This window comes from Lynx canadensis, chromosome D4 (genome assembly GCF_007474595.2).
Source record: "Lynx canadensis isolate LIC74 chromosome D4, mLynCan4.pri.v2, whole genome shotgun sequence".
In the NCBI taxonomy this organism is placed as follows: Eukaryota; Metazoa; Chordata; class Mammalia; order Carnivora; family Felidae; genus Lynx; species Lynx canadensis.
The window spans coordinates 40,848,471-40,874,360 of record NC_044315.2 but is presented as its reverse complement, the minus strand read 5'-3'; the positions used below and the strand labels follow the sequence as shown (position 1 = coordinate 40,874,360).

At 39.4% G+C, this 25,890-nt stretch overlaps 1 protein-coding gene across 3 annotated transcripts in view; it reads right to left on the bottom strand.

The window, feature by feature from the left end:
- Positions 1–3,857: 3,857 nt before the first annotated feature.
- The window catches only part of CCDC171 (coiled-coil domain containing 171), a 309,890-nt gene continuing 287,857 nt past the window's right edge, over positions 3,858–25,890 (bottom strand). For all 3 annotated transcript variants that reach the window (XM_030294128.1, XM_030294126.1, XM_030294127.1), the window contains one exon: positions 3,858–6,321. In XM_030294128.1, the coding sequence (XP_030149988.1) occupies positions 6,109–6,321 (213 nt within the window). In that variant the 3' untranslated portion in view covers positions 3,858–6,108. The remainder of the gene's footprint in view (positions 6,322–25,890) is intronic.

The window sequence follows — 25,890 nt, the reverse complement described above, 5'->3', positions numbered from 1 at the left end:
AACCTGTCAGCTGAGTCTTCTTCAGATCTAAATAAGACTTTTTATTTTACATAGCTTCCTACAGCACCACAACATTTCTGGAGCCGCTTCACTGGGAGGATTCTGTCAACAATCAGCATTCTACTGACATTAACATGCAATAAAAGACAATGAAGCATGACTCAATTAAACTGTGAAAAAACCGTCTTCAGATAACATTAACCCAGTAGTTTTCAAAACCTATGTGGGCTTCTGCTGCATGGCTAGCATTAAGGTCAGTGCTTTGAAAACATACACGCCTAAGCATCTAACAAAACCCACACACAAGATGATTCAGAAGAAAGAAAAACTCTGTTTTGATTTATCTCCTTCCCATACTGTATCTAGGTATTTAACAATGTACAGTATGCAGTATCAATTACGTTTCCCTGCTGCAAAGATTAAGAACAAAATTTCCCTTCAAGATGTCAATGGAAATTTAATTTACACAGAAGATACAGTTTGGGAGACCGTTAGAGTCAGATCTACTTAAAACAAACAGACAAAAAGATTAGGTGGGGAGTAAGCACATAGTAAAGCAAAGATGTGAGCACCCGCATAGGAACTCACAGGACATCTGATATCTGGGTCTGCCAATCAACACGTTCCACAACCAGAAAAGGGTCTTAGAATAAAATTGCTAAGGTTTGAGAGAAAAGATGAAGCTCTTCTACCAACATGTGGATGTACCCATTTATGTCTCACTTAACCAGGAGGACTGGGTATGATCCTCACAGAACCAGAGGGGTTTTTTTGTTGTTGTTCATTTGCTTTGTTTTTTGCCATACTTGAAACACTTAACACTCTGGATTTAAATCATCAATATTTTATGTTTCATTATATTGAACACTTAATCATTTCAGTGAAAATTGCTCTCATTGAACGAAACCATCAGAAAAAAAAAAAAACAACTATATGATTTCACCAAAGAAAAGAGTAGATTCAAATATTATACAATAAGAATTTTCAAAGATTTCATTTTTTGGGTAAATTATTAAAATTCCTTCACTTTAATTGTAACAAAAGGCATGGATAAGTGACCAGGGATATATGTTGAGCTCATGGGTAAACAGTTAAGGAAAATGCTCTGGCACATGTAAGATAGGATTTAGAAATTCCAAATGATTAATATCATTTCTTTCAAGACTGAATTTCTTTTGTAAGAAATCTAGAAAAATATGCCAACAAAAGTGGGACTCAAATAAAAACAATCATTTGAAGTAGACTTTTAAGATAAATTTATACAGGGGCACCAGGGTGGGTTAGTCGGCTGAGCAACCGACTCTTGATTTCAGCTCAGGTTGTGATCTCATGGTCGTGGGATCAAGTCCCATGTTGAGTCCCGCAGCTGGGTCCATGCTGGGCATGGAGCCTGCTTGGGATTCTCTCTCTTCCTCTCCCTCTGCCTCTCCCTGACTCACTCTCTCTCTCCATCTCTCTCTCTCTCTCTCAAAAAAAAAAAAAGATAAATGTATACATTAAAAGATACTTTTTTAATATGGTAGGAATTAAACCACTTATTGAAGTCATAGGTTAACTTAAAATCATCAAAACTGATGGCAATAGAGTGTGACTAAATGCCCCAATACAGACAATCACTGTTTATGATATTCAGAAGCCAGGAATATAAAATGGAAATCTAAAAAACAAATTTGGAAATTCAATTTATGAAGGCAACTGATGAGGATAATTTAAAAGAAGGAAGGTGGGGCGCCTGGGTGGCTCAGTCGGTTAAGCGTCTGACTTCAGCTCAGGTCATGATCTCACGGTCCATGAGTTCGAGCCCCGCGTCGGGCTCTGTGCTGACCGCTCAGAGCCTGGAGCCTGTTTCAGATTCTGTGTCTCCCTCTCTCTCTGACCTTCTCCCATTCATGCTCTGTCTCTCTCTGTCTCAAAAATAAATAAACGTTAAGAAAAATTTAAAAAAAAAAAAGAAGGAAGAATTTCTCTGTTTGGAAATATTAAAATATGAATGTATCCATCTTTCTTAAAAACCACTAAAAGTTTGATAGTTGTATTAGTTTCTTGTGGCTGCTGTAACAAATTACCCCAAAGTGTGGCTTAAGAAATGCGAATGTATTCTCTCACCATTTTGGAGCCTCAGAAGGGAGAATCTGTCTCCCGGCCTTTTGTAGCTTCTAGGTGCATCTGTAGTCCTTGGTGCCTGGCCCTTTCCTTCACCTTCAAAACTGCACAGAGCCTTCTCCTCTCTGTAGTTGGAGCCCCTTCTGCCTCCCTGTCTCACAAGGACACTTGTGATTGCATTTGGGCCCACCCAGATTATCCAGGATAATCTCCCCATCTCAAGATTCTTAATCACATCTGCAAATCCCTTTTGCCATATAAGGTAACTGTCACAGGTTCCAGGGATTAGGGCATGGGTGTCTTTGGGGTCATTGTTCGGTCTATCACGCCGGTCCAAAAAACATATTTTAGAATCCTCACCTCCATCCTAGGAATTGTACAAGTTAGTCCTTTCATGATCAATTTTGCTTAGCCTATGTCATTATTTTCATTGGGAAATTATAGCTTGGTCAGGCTAATTGACCATCAGCGTCTTTCAACAGAAGGTCTCTCTGAGAGCACCTCTGAGGTCTCTCAGCCCAAGCCAGAGACTCTAGGCAATGTTAACGAAGGACACTGGTTGAAAGATAGATACACACTTGACCACTCTTCCCAGTAGTAGTCATATGGATGGGCGTGTTGTGTCTTGTTTTGTTTTGTCTAATCAATGGATAAGGAATCTAGACTTCAGACCAAAACACACTTCCCAAAATTATTCCTAACTGGGTGGGATAATTTTTGACATTTTTCTCCTCTTTAAAAAGTGCTAATTATTTCTTGAGCAGGCCTGGCATGGTGGAAATAATGTGGGCTTTGGAGTTACAGCTCTGGGCCTACTACTTACTAGGTTACTTTCCACCTTTTATCTTTGAAGACTTGTTTATAAAAAGTGCACAGTAAAATGAGATCAATTTACCATTGTTCAGTACAGTCTACAGAATGAATTCAGATGTAATTGGTAAATAAAGCAACATGAAAATAGTAATGATCATTAAGCACCCGATAAGAGCATATATTATAAATGTGAAATAAATAGTGTTGCTAAGTCTAATAAAGTCAGACATCGGTAAATTAAAGTTAACATTCTACTACTTGAAAGGTTATTTACCTATGCTGTTATCGTCGAATTGGCCATTCTGGCGATTTCTTACACCTCTGTATTTGTGTCATGTCATTCCCAGATGCTTCTATGAAAAATTCTGGCAAAGCTTCAATAAGTTCGTGTGACTTAGGGATCAGAACAATAAGAATCCCTTTGCTAGTGATGGATGATATAGGTATTTTTCTAGATCACAGAAGGTTAGTAAGAAACTCCACGTACTAAGGTGTAAAGAAAAATTCCTTTCCTTTACAAAAATATTTGAAGTCATTCTCCTGAGAAATGTCTACTTTATATATCATTCTTAAGGAGGTAAAGAAGCTGATAGAGCAACTGTCCTTTGCCAACAGAACACAGATCTCAAGTCTGCAGCGATTGGCCACTAGCGTGCTCAGAAGCAGTCTAGAGTTTCTCAGATCTCCATAGGATATGTCATTAAATCTTCTCCTCCTGCTGGGTCTGACTTCTGGGAAAAAAGCATATGGTATAAAAATTACTATATTTGGTTGTGAATACTAATGATTGCTCGGGAGGCTCATCCTTCAGTTTCTCTGGCCTTTAGCATCTAGTTGGTTATAAATGTGACATGATTTGATTTGATTTAAAAATCCTTTTGAATTGGCGGTTCAGAATTTACACTATGAAACGGATCTGTAAAATCAGATACGCACATATATGGAGAGGCATACACATTTATTTATGGTGTTATCCCATTAACAGTTTGTAAAATTAAGGCAAGAAAACCAAGGACTATCTAAGGCTAAGTTAACATAGGTGCTTGATCTTCTTAAATCAGCAAAGTCTGGAAATAGATTCAGCACAAAGACACATATGTCTACATGCACCCAGACGTATAAGTGATAGAGGGCAACACTGTTTTCCTCTAGTGTACAAAGTGGAAACTCAGCGACGTCACAGGAGCTAAAAAGCTGTGTATCAATTTCTATACAGACACGGTCTTAATCATTGTATGGAACACCAGAAGAGAGAGTTTTGAAACGCAAAGAAATTATTCTATGATCTACATAAAAACAATCCATAGCATTTTCTGTGTTACAATAAATTCGCCAGTTCAATTTCATGCATGTTACGTTCCACAGGGCATATTCTGTAATACTCAAATCCCAACATGGCTAATAAAAACAATTCCAAGGAAAGAATTAAGAGAAATTTGGTTAAAGGTATGATTTTACTTCACATAAACAGCTTTCTAAAGATTTATATAAAGCTAATTCTGCTGGCTCAGTACTGTAAGAAATAGAATCGTGCTACATAGTATGACAGTAATAGTGTTACCTCAGAAGGCATAAATCACTTGGTTCATTTGGCTAATCACATAAGTAGTTAGCATACACATTTTATTTACCAAGGCCGATAAAAAAGAACTCTCAGAAGTTGGCTATATTTGAATCAAATGTCACTGTCAAGATAAGACAATATCGATTCCATAATACATACTGTTATTTTCTAATGTATCCATAATGAAAAAGTCCATCATGAAAAATAATATAAAATATGGATTTTGTATCAAAACTCTGTCAAAAAGTACAGTTCACATCAGACATTAATAGCACCGGGGAGTTAAAAGATTAATCCAAAGACAAATACATATTACAGATATTTCTTTGTTCTTCACTTACCATGATGCAAACTGCAAGGATTTAACCTTTAAGGGTTAAAGAGTTTAATCAATGTCAATGTCTGATCTTCTGAAGGCGATAAAGAACAGTCTGTCTAGCGATACCCAACAGAACATCACTTTGTCAAGCCACAAAGCGCCCAAAAGCTTGTCAAGTAAGTTACCAGAAACCTCTTTGTGGTTAGAACTCAGCTCCTTCCTGCTTGACCTATTATTTGATATTTGACCACTTGGTTGCAAGACACTTGCTCTTTCTAGCTGAAATGTCACTGGGGCATCTTGTCAGCTCCCCGACATCTCGGCCTGACATACAATTTTACTTTTGTGTGCTACAAGGCAGAAAATGCAGGGCAATGGCCTTGTTTTAAATTCTGTCAGCATCAAAGATGGGCGTCACTCTTGGGTCCTACCAACAACCAAAACAAAAAAGGAGTCTATTTTGAAGGTCAGAACAGCCATTACCTGGAAGTTTTTCAGCTTACACTATTTAGCATTACCTGCTATCCTGGTGCGGGAACTGTCCTTATGAAGTGCCTAACCGTGCCACAGAAATCCTGCCAGCACAATTGCTCTACTTTCTCATCAAATGCAGACTTGATAAAAGGCTGGGTTTTCAATGCCTGCAGGGACCAGATTCAGCAGTTAACTTAACTTGTTCAAATGGGCAAGTGGTATCATGTAGCTTTACAAGGAGCAACCTGACCTTCTCACATTGACCAGGAGTGACATTATTGTGCAGGAGGGGAAGCAGTCACATCATTTCTGTTTTGCACAACCTGCTTAAAGTTTGCAACTAAATGCTTGTCTTCAGTCGAGCTGACAAGAGAGAAGAGGGGGCTCAGTGAACCATGGCAGGACTGCCATGAAATGACAGGAATCATTGGCATACATTTCAAATAGCTCTTTCAATCCTATTAAAGTATTGCAGTCCTGCTTTAAAATAGACAAGTATGAAACAACTTTGATAGATAGAGACTAAAATGGCTTATTGATTTTTTTTAAGTCTGAAGGAAATTACCCAAAATGTGTCATTCTTTAACATTTAAAAATATGTTACATAAAAATGAGCAACTGTGATAATAAATAAAACTTAGAGGGGGAAAAGTTGGTTATTTCATTATTCAAGGAGATATAGGCACCTGCACGCATCGAGATATCACACGATTTTTAAAAATGCACTGCTACTTGTGCTGAAACAAAAGTCAACCGATAAGAAAATCCCCCTTCAAAACGATTTTAATTGTACTGTGAACTCTTCCTGCATTTTTGTTTTTATTTCATAAAGTCATTATCCAATCTGAGTTGGTCTTTTGACATTAGCAGACATAGTCACTGGAGAGGAGAGGGATGACGTCAGAGGATTTATAAATGTCTCCTTTAAGAAAGTGTAAGTTGTATCCAGTTCCGCTTTCAATGGCAAAAACTCCCCCACACCAACTGTGTCAGCAGGAAGAGCAGCTCTTGAAGGAATGGAGAGATTTGAGTGGTCTCGTGATCCTGTCTATGATATAAAGAAGAAAAAATAAATAAACATAGAATTGAAAACTCTTTGTTAAATGTTTTATCTTTTTATTTGAGAGAGAGAGAGAACACGTGCGTGTGCATGTGGGGGAGGGGCAGAGCCAGAGAGAATTTTAAGAAGGCTACACGCTCAGCACAGAGCCCCATGTGGGTCTCGATCCCAGAACTGTGAGACCATGACCTGAGCTGAAATCAAGAGTCAGCTGCTCAACTGACTGAGCCACCCAGACGCCCCTAGAATTGAAAACTCTTAAACAGAATCTAAAACCACAAACAGGAAAGTGGGCTAATAATCATGGTAATATGAAATGGGATAGAATTGCCATTTAATTTTGCCATAATCTGTATGATACTACAGAAATATTATTTTCCAAATGTGATTGATACCCTTATGTGTTCCATGGCACAAACTTTGCAGGACATGGAGAGTTTGCCTAAGCAGTAAAACACTGTATAAAAATTTTATAAAGTTATTGAATCAAAGAGTCAATACAACCAGTCATTTTTACCTCTGCTTCCACTGATAATTTACAGAAACCAATGCTAAGAGGGTTTATTTCATTGTGCTACATAATATATGCTATATAATATGGAAGATCTGACTGCTTAGCAAAGGAACTGCGAGGGGTGCCTGGTTGGCTCAGTCGGTTAAGTGTTTGACTCTTGATTTGGGCACAGGTCATGATCTCATGGTCGTGGAATCTAGCACCAAGCCACGGTCCCACTGACAGCGCAGAACCTACGTTAGATTCTCTCTCACTCTCTCTCTCTGCCCTTCCTCTGCTCACACTCGTGTGCTCTCTCTCTCTCTCTCTCTCTCTCTCTCTCAAGAAGAGAGAGAGAGAGAGAAAGAGAAAGAAAGAAAATGAACGGTGGGTATCATGTTTTTTAAATCTATCAGCCAGACTCATTTCATTGACAAATACAGCAGAAAGTAGCACACGGAGATATAAAATGGTAGTTAGATGAACTTTTTGCCTTTTCCTTTGATAATAATGCCACCACTCTGTTTTAATAAAAACTGTTCTAAGTATTTGGAAGTCATATATCAAAACATGGGATTACAACATGAAAACTATTGGCCACATGTTTTAAAACATTACTGGTATCCAGAAACTACTGGAAGCCAAATTTAAGAAATCCACACATCTGAAATACTTGAAAACAGGATTAATATTTTGATGAAGCCATACATTTAAGCCTTAAGTAACACTGATAACCAGTAGTTAACATGAATGAAGTTTTCTCAGTAAAGCAGCCAGGTATTATTTTATGACATTTATTGATAGTAAGTAATGAGTGATCAATTGTACGTCAGAATTTTCCAGATTCCCAGGAAATAAATGTTGCTGAGACCATAAGTCTAGTCATACGTGTCTCCATTGAAAACCACACTTCACATTGCAGAGTTTTTTTAAAAACATTGTTTTGGTAGATTCTCTTACAGTTTTGACAATAAAGCAGCATATACAAACTATACGAATCTGCTTTATTATGTCACATTCTCCAAAAACATTTCTACCTGTGAAAACAAGAAGGAAGTCATCGCTGGCTTTAGGAAAGTAATAGACATGCAACTGTTGTATATGTTACCATTTTTGTGGATTTTTTAAAACTACAACTGGAGGAAAATCAATGGCTGCATCTAACACCTAGTTCAGCAATTTTCTTTGATCTCTTTTCTTTTGATTTCTTGATACTCCACTGCAAGCCTACAGCTGACGGAAATCATCCCTTTTTATGCTGGAAGTTAAAAAAAACACCTAAAATGACCACTTGGATGACTTTATGAAGGAGAGGGCTTAGCTCATCCCGATGGAAGGAAAAGACATCCCGAGATCAGGTGCTGACCCTGATTAGCGGCACTGATGAAGTTTCAACCGCAAAACTGTACTACGGGGCCTGAGCATCTCAGGTCAGAAGCTGACCAGAGGCATCTCATTACATCAGGAGCTGGAGCTATAGATTCCTGCACTCCTCCCGCCAAGAGAAACACCTTTTCTGATTTTGTTTGTTTGTTTGTTTGTTTGTTTTGCTGTGTGTCTAAATGGGCAGCATCGTTACCGGATTGATTTTGCGGGTGTAAAGACTAGAGTGCCAGCCGCTAGCTTCTCATTCTGTCAGACCTGAATGAGGGTAAAGGGAATGCGGGGAAAAGCAGGAGATGGCGAGGCCTGATTTCCTTCTTAATACGATTTAGTTACAGCCATAGTATTCTTTATTATGATGAAAGGAAACTGTCAGGCGAGGCTTCAAAAGTTTGTTGTTACATCTTTCTATTTCAAGTTCTGGTCCGAGAAAACTATACATGACAAGAGAGGAGCGTGAAAATCAGACGGAGGAAGGACAGGTCGTCTCAGAAGGTACTTCCTTCTGACGCCTCAGACTAGAAGAGGCCGACTGTGCCAAACTGACCAGTCGTCACTCCTGTTTGGCAATGTTAAAGGGATGTATGATCTACTCAACTCTATATTCTGTTCTTCAAGTTTCCTTTCCTGTGCTTGTGACTCCAACAATCAAACGCGTTACATACACATTAGGAAGACAATCCTTTAGGGAAGGTCTCACTGCTCATTTCTCCTTATTATTCTCTGGGTCTTGGCACTCTACAAAGGGGTTCGCTTTCTGCCTTTTCTCATCTTAACTTTTTAATATGTCTTTTCTCTACCATGTTGATCGAAAGCATCTTTTCATCTCACATAACATTTTTTTTTAACTAAATAAGCTTGAAATGGAATGTTGGGTCTAGCATTTCAAATTGGAGTCTTACTTCTTACATGTGGTCTTCTGATCTTATGTCTTAACCATGGAAAATAATCTCTTAGAAAAAGAGATTTTTTAAAAAGATTTACACCCCCCAAAAAGGTATGCCCTCCACCGAGTAAACAGATTTACTTTTGTGTAAAGTAAAAACACTTTTTTTGTTAGTAGGGTCATTTGCTATACTCTATTCACTGCTAGAAAAATTTGTTTTTTCATGAAATGGGATAAAATCTGATTTTAAGTCACTTAATAGCTTGTAAACAAGCCAACAAATCTCTGGTGAAATCTTGATTTGAGAATGTGATGTTAAAAAAAAAACAAGTAAATATGAACTATTTTTCTGGTTTCAAACAGTATCCAGAAATACAGCATAACACTTTTAATATAACACCAAGAGTACAAGACAGTTAAATAACTTTTTTATCAGAGACCATTAAAAGTTAATATTCACCACCTGATCTTACATTTTAAATCTGTGAAGTCCATGGTCATTTGAATGACTTTTTAAACTGCTGAGGTATTCTGGTACTCTCTCATGTAAATCTAAATTTAAGCAATTTTTCAAAACGAAATTAGTTACCTGAAATAAAAGCTAGGTGTCATGTGGATCTTTATGGAAGCACTTTTATTTACTCAATAAGCTGTAAATGATTCTATTTGAACTGTTATAGTCCATCAGCTAAATATATATTCCCAATACAAAATGTGTTCACTACATTTCTGCATTTTAAAATTTTTATGAAATACAGTAATTGGACATGTCCAATAGCTATTTTTCAAGGCTTTAATATCTTAGTTTTCCAAGAGTGTTTTCCCAACAACAAAAAAAGGTAAATAAAGCATTAGTCTAATAGTAAGATAATCACTCAATAAATTGTCTATAAATCAAAGCCCTTTTGCAGGCCAAGGCTTCTGAAACAATGATACCATGCTATTTGTCTCCTGTGTAGCATTTATGATCGAGTTAAGTCTTCCAGAATCTGGTATGGTGACAAGGGAGCGGTGATGTGATTTAGTAAGCAGGATAGTACTTCCTGGAGATTCTGCCAGGCACATAGCAAAAAATACTGGACTGGAGACGCAAAGACTACAGTTTTTCCTCCTGCTTCTGTTACAATCTAGCTGGGCCATTTCAAGCATGGGAGTGAGTCCATCTACACATCCCATGCCTACAAAAAAAGGAGCTACATACTTTACAGCTCTGCAGTTCTACAGGTCCACAGAATGCCATGTGTGATGGCATACGACATTAGTGGTAACACCCAACTTTTGCAGATGAGACCCAGAAATCAGCTTCCCAAAATAGTACCTAAGATTTTGAGGGAATGTAGATAGGAGCAATACATTTTGCACAGAGTTCTAAAAAAAAAAAAAAAAAAGTCAAGTAGATAACAAGACGAGCCACAGTTTAGATAATGTGGCTTCATTCAGTTAAATCCTGTAGTACATTTTTTATTACTTTGACCTCCATGATGATGTTTTAAGCTCTGTAAATTATTGACTTGTTTTAAGTAGAGCACACAGCCACACAAAAACTGATGAAGGGATCAAAGTACCCACAAGAGGGCCTTACAATGAGGCTCTCTCGCCATCTCTACTTTATCTGCTAATGTGTTCTTATCACTAGAGTCTCAGTATTCAGTATCACAGAGTCTTCTTCCTTCCAAATATTTCAAGTTAATAACCAAATTCTACCTATTTTCCAGTTCTGCCATATTGACATCATAGGACACGGCAGTCTGCCAAAAGTTGGCAATAGTTACCTATATAGTTTTCTCTTGTGGAATGCCCAATCATATACCTGTGCACACATTTATATGCACCTGATAAACATGTGTACATATATATACACACTTGCTACATGAATACATTATATATACACACATATATGTATATGTGTGTGTGTGTATAAACATATATATACACCTGCAATGACATCATTAAATATTTACTCCTTGTAGTTACCAATTCTAACTTTGAGTTACCAATGCCAAACCTGCAGGAATATCTTATGCATTCTTCTCCCCATAAGTCATTAAATTTTAGTGCGGACCAGTTTGGCTCTTTAGCTAACTGACGTCAACACATGCGGGGATACGTGAGTCAGTGGAGAGTCTAGATAGAAAACAACCTAAGAGGCCTGGATACCTAGACATTCAGAAGGAAGGGCAACCATAGAGATAGAAGCAAATATAAAGGAGAGACAAAAGATATTAACAACATATGTGATTCACATTACAAAAGTTCTGTCGTCAGGTAGACATTCAGCATTGGTTTAAGAGCCAGAGCTCTAAAGTTGATCTATCTGGTTCAAAATCAGCCTTGACTACCCAGTTGATATGGCAGGTTAATTGAACTAGCAGCCTTGATTCTCTGTGCCTCCCTGTAAGCACATCCTTGGCCATGTGACTTTGCAGCTCTTTGCTTCTCTGTCCGGCCCCATCTACCATTTCCTCACTTGTACTCTGCAGTCGAATCACATGGAACTTTGTGAGTCCCTCAACATGATGTCCCCATACTTCACACCCGCTTCCTATCCGTCCACTATCTGAATATCCTTCTGTCCTTTGTGGGGCAAATGTTTCCCCCACCTTTCCGACTCTGCTCTAGGTTTCCCTCTGTTAGGCCTTTTCAGATCCTTGCCCCACCCTTCATTAACTGCCATTAGCTGTAACACCCACCACACTTTTATATTCCTTCATGAGTATTTATTTTTCTATTTTTACCTATTTGTATTCACTTCTATCTCCCCTATAATGCACCTGGTGTGATGGAATCAGGACTTTGTATTCCTAGCACTTAGCAGAGTATCTGGGACTAAATAAGATTTCTGGTGAACAAACCACTCATGTTCTTACTTCATGGTGTTGGTCTCCTATCTGCTATTTGGTTTTTCATGTATGTACGGATTATGTCCCAATTAAAAGCAGCACGGTATAGTCAGAAGGATATGGGCTTTGAAGTTGGAGAGACCTTGGGTTCCAAACTTGATCCTGCCATGTATTAGCCACGTGACCTTTGACAAGTCACTGAACCTGTGCGAGTAGGAAGAATAATCCCTCCTAGGGTTGTTACAAGGTTTAAATGAAATAATGTACACAAAAGTGCATAGCGTTTAGTAGCTTCCCTTCTTTACCTCTCTTTTTACTGTTCTCAGATGATAATAAGTTCCGAATTTAACGTTATAGCTAACATGTATCGAACACATATGTCAGGCACGGTGCTAGGTTTAGCTTCATAGGCATTATCTCGCTTCTCACAACAACTCACTGAGAAAGTACCACTGTTACCCTCATGTTACAGTTGAAGAACTGGGGCTCAGAGAGTAGAATAAATCACTCCATGTTGCACAGCTTGGAACGTAGTAGAAAGAGATGTGACTCTTGATCTATGATTCTTCTCCCCTAATGCTTGACCACTACCTTATCGCGCTGCCCAAAGAAGACAGCCTCAGGTTTATTTTATACCCAGAGCTCTTTCATAAACATAGTAATGGCCCAACAAATCTCTGTGAATCTGTGAAACTGGGAAATACGAGTACATAGACTGTACTACAGGCTAAAAATAAATGTTTATATTTTTGATAACATATTTTATTATGGTCACACATTTGAATATCCATGGTACCGGAGTAAATAAATAGATTTTATAGCATTTACATAAAATTAAAATTCGAGCCTTTCACCAAAGGAGCTTATATGTTATTATATTCAGAGATAAAATTCAGCACTGAAGTTTTAAATTACACTAGAACATTTAAACTTTAACTTGAAATTACTTTAAAGATGTCTCGTGCCTGACAAGATAACAATCCCCATGTTTTTCTCTCTTGGATCTCCTGACATGACTGAGGTTGGAAAAAAAGTCAAAGAATTTTCCCGGATAGCTTTTGTTTTTTTCTTTTCCTACTTCCCTTCACAACCCGGTGCTCCCAGTCTGCCCCTGCCCTGGCAATTCTGATACACCCTATGGTAAGATCTTACGCTAGAAATGGCCAGAAAATGCAAAGGTGGCTATTTCCTCCCACTGTGTCTTAGAAAAGTGTATTTGCAAACAACTCAGAGAGAATTTGAAATGTAAATATACCCATTTATACCCACGTATATAAAAAGGTACAAAAATTGAATAAATAAAAATGTAAGCATACTATTTAGAAAAATACCGTTGAAAAACTGAAATGACAAGCTGGTAAAAGTGTGTGCAATACACGGGATAGCCATACGAGTGGTTTTCTTAATTTACAACAGACTCCTGCAACTAAAGAAACATGAGAACCTGGGGCGCCTGGTGGCTCAGTCGGTTAAGTGTCAGACTTCAGCTCAGGTCACGATCTCGCGGTCCGTGAGTTCGAGCCCCGCGTCGGGCTCTGGGCTGATGGCTCAGAGCCTGGAGCCTGCTTCCGGTTCTGTGTCTCCCTCTCTCTCTGCCCCTCCCCCGTTCATGCTCTGTCTCTCTCTGTCTCAAAAATAAATAAACGTTAAAAAAAAATTTAAAAAAAAAAAAAAGAAAAAGGAGAACCTAATTAGAAAATAGGGTAAGGATAGTATAGTATTGAAATTGGGTTTAGCTGTCACAGAAAACTCAAAATTTTGTCAGTGGCCTAAATAAGGTAGTTTATTTCTCTCTGATATGACTGTTTGAAGCTATCAGGCATCTAAACCGCCTCTATCTTAGGCTTCGTAGCTTTGGTATGTGCCTTCCAACTCAGGGCCCAAAATGACTGCATAAGTTCCAGCCACTTTGTCTGCCTTCTAGGCAGAAGAAAGAAGGACAAAGAAAAGGAAGAGGACCACTTACATTTAAAGACACTTTCTAAAATCACAACACTTTTGCTTACATCCCATTGCTCAGAACTTGAGTTGCATATCTCACTAAACTTTAGGGATATCAGAAATGTAACTTCTTTTCCCCCTGAGTGGCCCAGGTAATATTTAGAGGTTCCATTACTAAGAAACAGAGAAAACAGGTGTCAAGAAACCACTGGCAGCCTCTGCCCCAGATATAAATTGGCTGTTTGGTTAGAAAGAAAGGAATACAATAACCAATAAACATATGAAAAAGTGCCAAACCTCATTCAGAATTCAAGAAAGACAAACACAAAACATGCCAGTGGAAACTACCTTTCACCTATAAGTAGGCAAAAATTTCAATGTCTGATGACACCCACTGCTGAGAAGGTAGGGAAACAGACAAGCTCAGACCACGTAGGTAGGCAGGGATGCCAGCTGGGGCATCCTAGCAGGAAGACAAAATTTTAAAGTTTTTTTTTTAATCTTTATTTTTGAGAGAGAATGAGAGACAGAGTGCGAGTGGGAGGGGGGCAGAGAGAGAGGGAGACACAGAATCTGAAGCAGCCTCCAGGCTCCGAGCTGTCAGCACAGAGCCCGATGCGGGGCTCGAACTCATGAACCGTGAGATCAGGACCTGAGCCGAAGTCGGTCACTCAACCGACTGAGCCACCCAGGCGCCCCTGGAAGACAAAATTTTAAATGTACCTATCCATCCATCTAGCAATTCCACTGCTAGGCACTGCTTCTATGGCTACACTCATAAACGTTCACCAGGTGTTTTGTTTTGTTTTGTTTTGTTTTGTTTCTAACGGAAAAGAGTTTTTATGTAAAACCAAAGGGTCCATCAACAGAGTGCTATTCAAGTGAAGTAAACTATGACACAACTGTAGAATACAACCATTACAAAAAATTAAGGTGACTATGTAAATACTAATATATAAATATGTCTAAGTGAAAAAAGTCTCAGTACTCTGTGTGCATATAGAGAGAGAACCCATTTGTATTTTAAAAATATAAAGGAGTCACACACAGCCGTACATGCACGTATGTTTCTTTCTGAAAAAGGAAATCACAATAAAGTGTTAATTATCTTTGGAGTGTGAATGAAGGGGGTAAAGCTTTGAAAGTTCAAATTTGTTTCCATGGTTTTTATTTTCAAAACTATTTGAATCACAAAGTCGCACGTGTACCCCAATGTTTATAGCAGCACTATCAACAATAGCCAAATTATGGGGGCACCTGGGTGGCTCAGTCGGTTAAGCATCTGACTCTTGGTTTCGGGTCAGGTCATGATCTCAGGGTTCATGGGGTTGAGCCCTGCTTTGGGCTCAATGCAGAGCCTGCTTGGGATTTTCTCTCTCTCTCTCTCTCTCTCTCTGCCCCTTCCCTGCTTGCACTCCCTCTCTCAAAATAAATAAATAAATGTTAAAATTTTTAAAAAACAGCCAAATTATGGAAAGAGCCAAATATACATCAACTGACAAATGCATAAAGAAGATGTGGTAGATATATATGATGGAATATCACTTGGCAATCAAAAAGAATGAAATCTTGCCATTTGCAACAATGTGTATGGAACTAGAGAGTATTATGCTAAGTGAAATAAGTCAGTCAGAGAAAGATAAATATCATATGATTTCACTCATGTGGAATTTAAGAAACAAAACAGGTGAACATAGGGGAAGGGAAGGAAGAATAGGATAAAAACAGAGAGGGAGGCAAACCATAAGAGACTCTTAAATACAGCAAACAAACTGAGGATTGCTGGAGGGGTGTTAGGTTGGGGGGGATGGGCTACATGGGTGATGGGCATTAAGGAGGGCACTTGTTAGGATGAGCACTGGGTGTTATATGGAAGTGATGAATCACTAAACTCTACTCCTAAAACCAAATAAATAAGTAAATAAATAACAAAATTAAAATTTTTTCATTTAAAAAAGTTAAATATTTGAATCATAAACAAAAACTACAAAACTAGCAGTCTGAAAAATAAAACTACAGGTTGATTAACAAACAAGTGGGAAAAAATGTTAATCCCCAACAGTAATCAAAAATGGAAAATAAAAATATATTTGTAGCAAATCAAAATTGAATTTAAAAAAATTATGATACTAAATGTTAGTGAAGGCATTATGAAATAGGCATTTATAAGTCGGTAGTGATTATATAAATTGATAGAACCATTTGGACTATAATTTGGCAGCTGTTTTAAGTGGATAATACCATTTGACCCAACAATTCCATACATGACTAGGTTTATTATATTAATAATAACGGACAAAAATTGGAAAAAGAATCCCATATTCAGCATCAGAAGTGTAGTTAAGTAAGCTATAGCCACTTGATGGAATATTATGCAGCTATAAAATTGAAAGTTATGAATTTATGGATAACATGGACAAATGTTTAGGTTTGACCAGAGGTCAGAAAACTTTTTCTGTAAAGGATCAAATAATAAATATTTTATGCTTTGCAGGCCATATGTTCTCTATTGCAACTACTAAATTCTGCCAGTTTTGCCCCAAAGCAGCCATAGACAATATGCAAATGAATTAGTATGGCTGTGTTCCAATAAAACTTTATTTATGAGCACTGAAATTTGGATTTCACGTAATTTTCATATCACGAAATATTCTTTTTCTTTTTTTCAACCATTTAAAAATGTAAATGCCATACTTAGCTTTCAGACTATACAAAAACAGGTGGCAGGTGGATTTAGCCGACAGGATTTAAACTTTGCCAACCCCTGCACTAGACCATATATGTGAAAAGGTAATACACGAAATCGCATGTGATAACTTGCTTTGAGTTATTGGAATTGTTAGCATTTTCTTTCAAAACTTCTGTATTTTCCAAATTATCTACAATAAGCATGCCTTACTTTTATAGCCAAAACCTTTTATTAAAAAGGGCTAATTTTATGTATACTGAAACCCGTATTTTAGTATAGTTATGATTCTGAAATATGTGGTCAAAATGAAAATGTAAGTGGTTAAAGGTCGCAAAGGGTAGGTCTTTAACCAAGTGTTTTGCAAATTCTGAAAAGATCTTATAATTTAGCTGAGAATACTTTCCTATTTCAGCATCTTCCGTTACCTAACTCATACCTGCAATTTGACATTGAGCAAACACAAGTAATTCCAAGGAGTAACTTGTTCTCCTACTCTGCACAAAAGCAACTCCTTATGTAGAGCGGCTACTTACAACTTGCGTGCCTTCATTTTATTCCAAAATAGCCCTTCCAGCTGCGAAATTACAACTTCTGTGGTCAAAATGTACACGTGTCATGCTCTATCTGGGAGCCATTAGGCAGAAGTTTTCTGACCACTTTTTCATTATTGAAGAATTTCCTCTTAAACTTACACATTTTTTTTTTTTAGTCAACGTCAAAAATATAACAATAATCTGAAAGCTATAAATTTAGACCTTTTAGCAGTGTGTTTCTCCCCGGGTGAAATTATGACCATGCTCTCAGATAAAGAGGAGAAGGAGGAAAGAGTCATCTAAAATTTAAAGCTGTTTGAAAGGGAAGTCTTTCCTAAATCTTACTAACATGGAAAGCATGTGTCAATCACATACACCAACCAAATTAGCGATACATTCACATTTGGAAATTTGAAATTCATTTTTCCCATGCCCCTCCCATCCATGGCTGTTTTAAGTTATGTCCCCTCATTTTACTACATCACACCTAAAATTTCTAGCAATTCTTCACAGAATGCTGCAAACAGTCTTTATTCTCTTTGACCAGTGCCGTGGCTGGGCCTTTCTGGAGGGGCTGGTTACCTTTAGTTAAAAGAATACAGTCTCTCTATTTCCCAGGGAGAGAGAGAGAGAGACACTTCAGATGTAAGACAAATCATGTGATCTGGGGTTCACATCTGTGGAATGCCTTCAAATCACAGCAAGCACTGGGGAGTATGTTCCAAAACAAATCACTTAGCTGGCAATGACATTTCCTTTACATGATAGGCGGGAATGTTATTTCTGATAGAAGCAGGACATTTCCAACAGTCTCAAACCAAACCCATCTCTCTAGGGAGGACATCCTAAAGAACCGTGAGAATAGTGCAGCAACCACAAAATTCCAAAATAATATACCTACAGATTACATTTCAGGAACCCATTCCCTACATTATCAATTCCATATGACAGATTTTCCCCATGCTCGCATAATGCATAAAACATATCTAAACCCACATCCACCGTATCTTCAATCAGCTCCATTCATTAATCCTTTCAATAAATATCTATCGAGTGCCTACTATGTGCCAGACATTGTTCCAGGTGCTGTGACAGAGCCGTGAATTACACACATTAAACTTGTCTATCCTCAAGGGAACTCACACTGTCCTAATCTCACTCCGGAGCCAGTTCTCCTTAAATTAGAATTTGTGAAAACACCACGTAACTACACAACTGTAGTGTTAAGTTTTGATACACGGGGCACGGGGAGTTTTCCAGCCTCATCGTTCTGCGGATACAGATGAGGTTCCAGGAGTGAATTAGTTACAGTTCCCTGGTTCTTCCCTGACCTGCTCAACACAAGACCTCAAATGCCCCTGTGCAGGCCCCCTCAAGAGCTGCTGGGCAGCTGCGATCCCTCCCCCAGCTCCTGCCTGCAACGTATTAACTGGCTCACTGTGCCATATGGGTGATGTCTCTACCCAGAATTGGCCATATGCCCACCCTTCCCTCTCTGTCACCTATAAACTGTGGCAACTCTGACGAACCCAGTGTCTCACCGTGTCTGACACCTGTAGGTCCTTTTTCTAAAAATCCAGATGCCAGTCCCTAGGCCTGCATGGAGAAGCACTAGGCATCTCCTCCTCCTTCCATCTCCTTCCCATCTCCTCCTCTGGGCACCTGCCCACAAACCCTCCACCACTAGTCCTTTACCAATCAAAACCCTCATTCAAACGCACTTCCCCAGAGCCGGCACACCAGTTTTTCAAAAAAGCTTCCCCTTGCTTGAAATGCAGTTCGTGCTCAGTGTAGGATGTCCACAAGGTAATGATTTTGACATCGGCTTCAAAGCTGTTTACCAAGATTTTCTTCTTTAGTTATTGAAGACAGTGTCTCTTCCCTTTCTCTAGCCCAAACGCACTTTTGATATTTGTAAACAAGCTATCTCTTCAGACTTATCTCTGTTTCTTACTTCATCCCTTCTTTATTGCATATTGCCTTGCTATTTAAGAGCATTCCAATTTGCTACTGAAGATAAGAAAAAAAACGGGACAGTGAAATTCAAAATAAGTGGTAAAACCTAAAGGGAGAACCTGCCAGACGCTGTGAGACACAGGCAGAAGTCGTATGTTCAGAATGCAGTAAGTTAGCGCCCTCAAAGGCAGGTTACTTACAGATGACGTGGAAAGACCTCATCATAAGGTAGAGATATGTCACTTTCAGGCTAATGTCATTCTTAAATTGGCCCGAGAGCTGCAGGGAAAAAAACCCCAAAGCTGCTCAGCAGCCCCAGTGGCAAGCTATAGCTGGTGGCCGGACATCTTTATCCCGTATCTCTCCTGGAAGACAAGTATGGGTGAGTGGCCCAGGCACCTTCTGTCTCCCGAGCCCCCTTTGTCAAACCACCGCCCCCGTCCCCACCACTCCACAAAGACTGGAGCAGGTTGACGCAGCGGAGAGACACAGGTCGTAAGAACACCACACAGCCAAAACATCAGGGAGTATGGTCCTTCCGCTGCTGGCTCCCTACCGCATCGCTTCTGCTTCTCGTCGCGTGTCTGAAATTGATCGGATAAATCATGTACTTGAGTATCTTAATGTGCTCTGGGAGGCCTTCTGTCCTGTGGCCTCTGGGGTAACTGGCCTGGCGCCGAGGCAATTTCCCATAAGACGCCTCTGCTCCCCAGTACCACCCAACACCCTATCCTGAAGCGTGCACTGCTGTCCTGTCGGGTCTCCTGTCCAAGAGTCTCCTTTCCATGCTGCTCCTTCCCTTTCAAAGGAGGCTGCTTCATCAGGTTTGTACTGTTCTTCAGGACGCGCCTCTGGTATCACCTTGCCCCCAAACATTCCCTGCCACCTATCACCTCACGTTCAGGTGGGATGCCCCCACTCTGTGCTATCACAACAAGCCGCCCCGACTTTTATAACAACACAGCATCACAACCTGCTGTTTGCTTGGACCCGTGCGGCTCAACACGCTGGCCACGAGCCACATGTAGTTGTTCCAGTTCTCATTAATTACATTTTAACTCAACGTAAAATTCAATTAGAAATGAAAGTTCGGTTCCTCAGTCACACTAGCCACACACCCGCCCCGGGCTCGACAGCCGCGTTCCCATCACAGTAAACTCCGATGTTTGTTTGTCCCTCTCTCACCAGTCGCTTCACTGGTGCCTGGCACCTAGCAGGTGCTCCAGATGTTTGCTGCTGTCAAATGAATGGACTGCTTTGCAATCTATATTCCAAGGAAGGCCATGGAGAAGGGCATGCTTCGATATTAAACTTTTCTCTCTCTGAAAATATTTGTAATTCACAGAGTTTCGCTTTCACTTTCTTGAATTCTGACTTTCTTCGATCCCTCCTTTCTGGAGGGTCTGAAGTGTCAGGAGGGGCCTCACTGTTCCCTTCTATGCTTATCTTTCTCGACCTTCTGGTGAATGTCATCATGGCACTTTACGCTAGGCTACTCTGAAAGAGAAGGAAGAGGTCAGTGACGAAAGGCAAGAGGAAAGTTATCTTGCCAACTGCCCATGCTCAAGACCCCCAAGCAGGAATCCTAGCTCCCTTAAGCTCCATTTTTCTATATCGGAGAAACATGCATTCTTACTCTACAGCTTTTAATTTTTAATTTTGACACTCCCTTGAGAAAAAGATTCTATTCTATGCCAAATCTAATTGTTTGATGTGAACCTTCAAAGTTTCCCTTGAGTTGAATGTCTATCTGCTTGGGCAGAAAAGGGGAAAAGAGGGAATTTACATTCACTTTGCTAAACATTAGCATCTTTTGTTCAATCATTTGAATGCAGGACGGTTAGGGGGAAATAGCTTAGAGAACAAGAGTTGACACATACAGTGTAAAATCTTTTAAGGTGCTTGGATTCAATGAGGGAGAAAGTGAGACGGAACCACATTTCAGCCTCCTAACCGTGCTCCAGTCTGCGGGAACTTTGTGACAGGTCTCTTTCAGCTACACTTGACTGGCTTTTGCTGACATTCAGCTGTCAGACAGCAACCCTTTACCAGGCCCCTAACATGCTCCACAGATTCACCCAATTAACTCGCTTTCACTCGACACGGCAGCAAAAAGCTTCATAATAGGTGGTCAAGGTGCACGGTGTCTGCCTGCCCTCGAACTGCTCACACACAGCAAGAGGTTTAACTACTCTTCTTCTTGCCCGTGTGTGCTCACAACTAGTGTGACTACAATTTAGTCATCCCGTGTATTGAGTTGGACAGGAATACAGGAAATATTATAGTGATGCATTAAACTGCTCAAAAGCAGACTTCTAGATGACTAACGTTCCATTCCTTAGAACTGAACTGCCTTAGGCCCTTCTGAGAGAAAGGTTTGAGTGTTAGATTACCAAAAGTTAGTATCAACTAGCAATCAATTTATAGTTAGCTTTTCCACAATATCACTAGTAACAGTATTATATAGAGATGACTTGGAATAGAAAAAATAGCATTTGAGAAGTGACGGCAGAAACGTCTAGGCACACAGTTCAAGAGGACGGAATGTAGCCTTTGCTCATAAACATCCACTTTTTGGATGAATTTGACAACAATTTTTCTGTCACTTTTTGTCATGCTATTAGGCCTTTCTGATGAAATACATTGTCCTTGAAAATATGTTTGGCTAAGAAATCGAAATTTTTATGCTTTACTTTGAAAACATAGCTGAATAATTTACACATTTTCTCTCATCTCCTGGTATGTTCTGACCTAAGCATATAATCCATTTCCATTTACCTGAGCTCTGAAAATCTGAAAATTATGGGGGGCGGGGGGAAGCTACATAAAGCAAAAGAAAAGTGATATAAACTGGACTGTCTTTGGAAACGTATCCTTGTGAAGCTCTGTGATGAAGAAGGCACTGAAAAGGTCATTTTCTGATAGGACTCTTCATTAGTGACATCCAAATGCAGATCTGTATAGCTATTATTAAGACAGAGTTAGGGTTTCAATTCTAAGTATCCAGCCTAACAGTAATCAAACGTGAAAATCTAACTACAGGAACGGGGAGGTCCGGCCTCCACCACCATGAACCAATGCTGGTGGTGATGTGCCACAACAGGGCAAAGCAGAGTTTAACCACACCTTGCCATTCTGTGTGAATCTAAGAAGACTCCCTAAGCTTTGGTCTATGGCCACACCACCCTGAACGTGCCTGATATCACCAGATCTCGGAAGAAGCCCCCCTAAGCTCTGGAAGTCAGGTCTTTGAGTAGCAGTGCCTCTGCGACATGTCTTCAAATTAAAGGAAATCTTTCACTACATGAAGTGTGTATTTGTTGTTTTGAATACTGCTCACTTCTTACCGGAAGCTCAAGGCGAGGGGAGATCTTGACTGAATTGCTGAGCAATTATGAAGCCACCCTACATCCATCTTATTCATTAAGTCCTGCCAACTTTTCCTTGTCTGTCTGCTATGTGACCCTCCTCCAGGCCCACTGTTACTGCCCTCACACAGATCATCATCACTTCTCACTTGGGACTTCTTTAATAGGACTTATCACAATTCATTATAAGTATTCATGTATATGGTCTGCCCTCTGACAGAAACCATCAGATCCCTGAGAGGAAGTTTCTTATTTCATCCCGGTAAGGATGGAATATGATATAATGCTTAAGAGTGAGGACATGGTTCACACTGCCTAAGTTCAAGTCTTGGACTCTACACTTGATGCTTTCTTCGTCTGAAAGGAAGAGCTCACCACCTCCCTTAGGTAAGGAAAATGGGAATTAAATTAGTTAAAATCCATACAGTGCTTGGTACCATGGCTGGCACATAGGAAGCACTCAATAAATATTGGTTGTCATTATTTTCTTACTACTATATCCTTAGTACGTGGCACGGCATGTAATATGTAACAGGTACTCAATAAATACGTGGTGAAGGAATAATTAGTTAGTTCATCATTCTTCATTCATCATTTCAGGATGACATAAAAAATAAAATTCTTCATGAAGAATGAGTCATAGCCTTAAACGTTTGAGTTCTGATGGTATCATTTTACAGAAAAAAATAAGAACTGAAAATATCTAAATTTTTAAAACTCCCTAAAAATTTGGGGAGTTTCTGATATATCTTTTTTTCTGAACAGATAACCATCTGAACAGGAACCATCATGAAGCTGTTCTTTCTTGTTCCACAGGCATTATTTTTGTTCACGCTTACTTTAAGGATTTGATGTCTAATTTGAGGACACTCTCATTATTTCCAGAACTTGAAAAAACGTGGATAGATGGTTCATTTAAAATGAAAATTCTAGGGGCGCCTGGGTGGCGCAGTCGGTTAAGCGTCCGACTTCAGCCAGGTCACGATCTCGCGGTCCGTGAGTTCGAGCCCCGCGTCAGGCTCTGGGCTGATGGCTCGGAGCCTGGAGCCTGTTTCCGATTCTGTGTCTCCCTCTCTCTCTGCCCCTCCCCCGTTCATGCTCTGTCTCTCTCTGTCCCAAAAATAAATAAACGTTGAAAAAAAAAATATATATATATATAAAATGAAAATTCTACTTGAATACCATTTTTAAATGTTTTTAATTCCTTCTCCCCAACCCCACCCCGAAAATATCTTTCTACTTCTATCCCAAAGCTACTGAACATCTTAACCAGACCAGGAATTTGGATCAATAAAATAAAGGAAGTATTTCCTAGGCTGAAATGAACCCCAAATGACAGGCCATGCTTTGTTAATATGCTGGATTTAGGGCTCACGTTAATCCAGCACGAAGTCACCTTAATTTAACTAAATCTGCAAACATTCTATTCCCAAATAAGGTCACATTCTGAGGTTCTCAGTAAACATGAATTTTCCAGAGGACTCTATTCAGCCTACTATACCAACTATTTTTTTTATTATTTTTTTGTACCATTTATTCATTTTTGAGAGACAGAGAGACAGAATGCAAGCAGGGGAGGGGCAGAGAGAGAAGGAAACACAGAATCCAAAGCAGGCTCCAGGCTCTGAGCTGGCAGCACAGAGCCTGATGCGGGGCTTGAACTCACGAACCATAAGATCATGACCTGAGCCAAAGTCGGACGCTTAACCCACTGAGCCACCCAGGCACCCCATTACTATACCAACTATTAACAACATAAAAAGAAATGAGTTAGGGTTATTATTTTTAAAATTTGGGGCTCAGGGCACCTATATAGTTCTGCTTCAGCCTGTTATAGATAATAACGTAAATATTAACTCAAAAGCAAAACCTTGTGGATTTCCTAAGCCCAATTAACTTTTAAAGATCGTTGTTCATGAACATCATTTCTGGGGAAGCTATATATTTAGCCTTCAGATGTTACTTAGCCAATGGAACACATATTTTTTAGGCATAGTAATATCTTAAAGTTTTTCTCTCCTTCATTTCTAATTGCTGAATATTTTACTTTCATTGTAAAGCAAATATGTTCAGAAATCAGTGGAGTGTTTTTAAAATGTATTCAATGATGCCATGATAAACATAAGCTTACATCCAAAAATTCCACAAACACCCTATGAAAGAAATTTTTAGTATCTATGAATGTTAAGGTCTCAGAATTTCTATAACATATGTGCAATGATGATTTCTAATACACACAAGCAGAGACGGTTTATAATAATAGTCCTACACACTGTTTGCTGTTCCATTACCCAAACTCATGTTGTACCTATTTCTTGTCTCTGCCAAATCCCAAAGTAGCTCGATTTGTTAGGATCACGTCTTTCACTTTTTAAATGAACAAAAGTTTAATACAATTGGATATTATTGATGCAAAAAAAAAAAAATGAGGCAGACTACCATGTTAATTTTACAACCTAAGAAATGAAACCTGTTTTTTTTTTAAAAAGTATTAAAATATAAAAGCACTATTTCCGCTTGCTACCAATGTATCAGGCATTTACAACGGATCTTGCAAACTAACTAAATAACACGTTTTTAGGCACAGCTATCACGATGCCAAGCAGAAGGCGCTCTCACACTGACTGCCATGCTCTGTGCCTAGAGCAGGGGAGGTACTGTGAGGCCTCCACGGTTCCTTCCTACTTTGAGAACAAGTACAACTTGTAATTCTATGCTCAGTTGATTAGGACATAATGGAAATAGCATTATATAATAACAGCAGGGGCTTTGGAGATATCCTTTTTTTAATCTTCATACAAACCTAGAGATTGAAGTTACCATTGTCCTCATTTTTACTTCTGAGGAAACGGAAGCATTCCTGAAGACACTGGTAATTGAACCAGGATCACATGGTTAGCAAGAGGTGAAGCCAGGATTAGAATAATCCCACTCCAGAGCCCACACACCCGGCCACTATGAATGGGTGGACTCTGGAGTTGGACTGCCTGTGTTCACATCTTTGCTTCAGTACCCAGTGGGCCATACGATACGGAAATAATCAAGGTAATGGCATCGAAAAATACCATATACCCATAGCGGTGTTTTAAGTATTAAATAAATTAACACACATTTGATTCTGAGAATGTTGTCTCACACAGGGAAAGTACTGGATAAAAGTTAGCTCATCTTGGGGCACCTGAGTGGCTCAGTCGGTTAAGCATCTGACTTTGACTCAGGTCATGATGTCACGGTTCGTGGGTTCGAGCCCTGCGTCGGGCTCTGTGCTGACGGCTCTGGGCTCGGAGCCTGCTTTCGGTTCTGTGTCTTCCTCTCTCTCTATCCCTACTCTGCTCACACTCTGTCTCTCTCAAAAGTAAAATAATAGGGGCGCCTGGGTGGCTTGGTCGGTTAAGCATCCGACTTCAGCTCAGGTCGTGATCTCACGGTCCGTGAGTTCAAGCCCCGCATCGGGCTCTGTGCTGACAG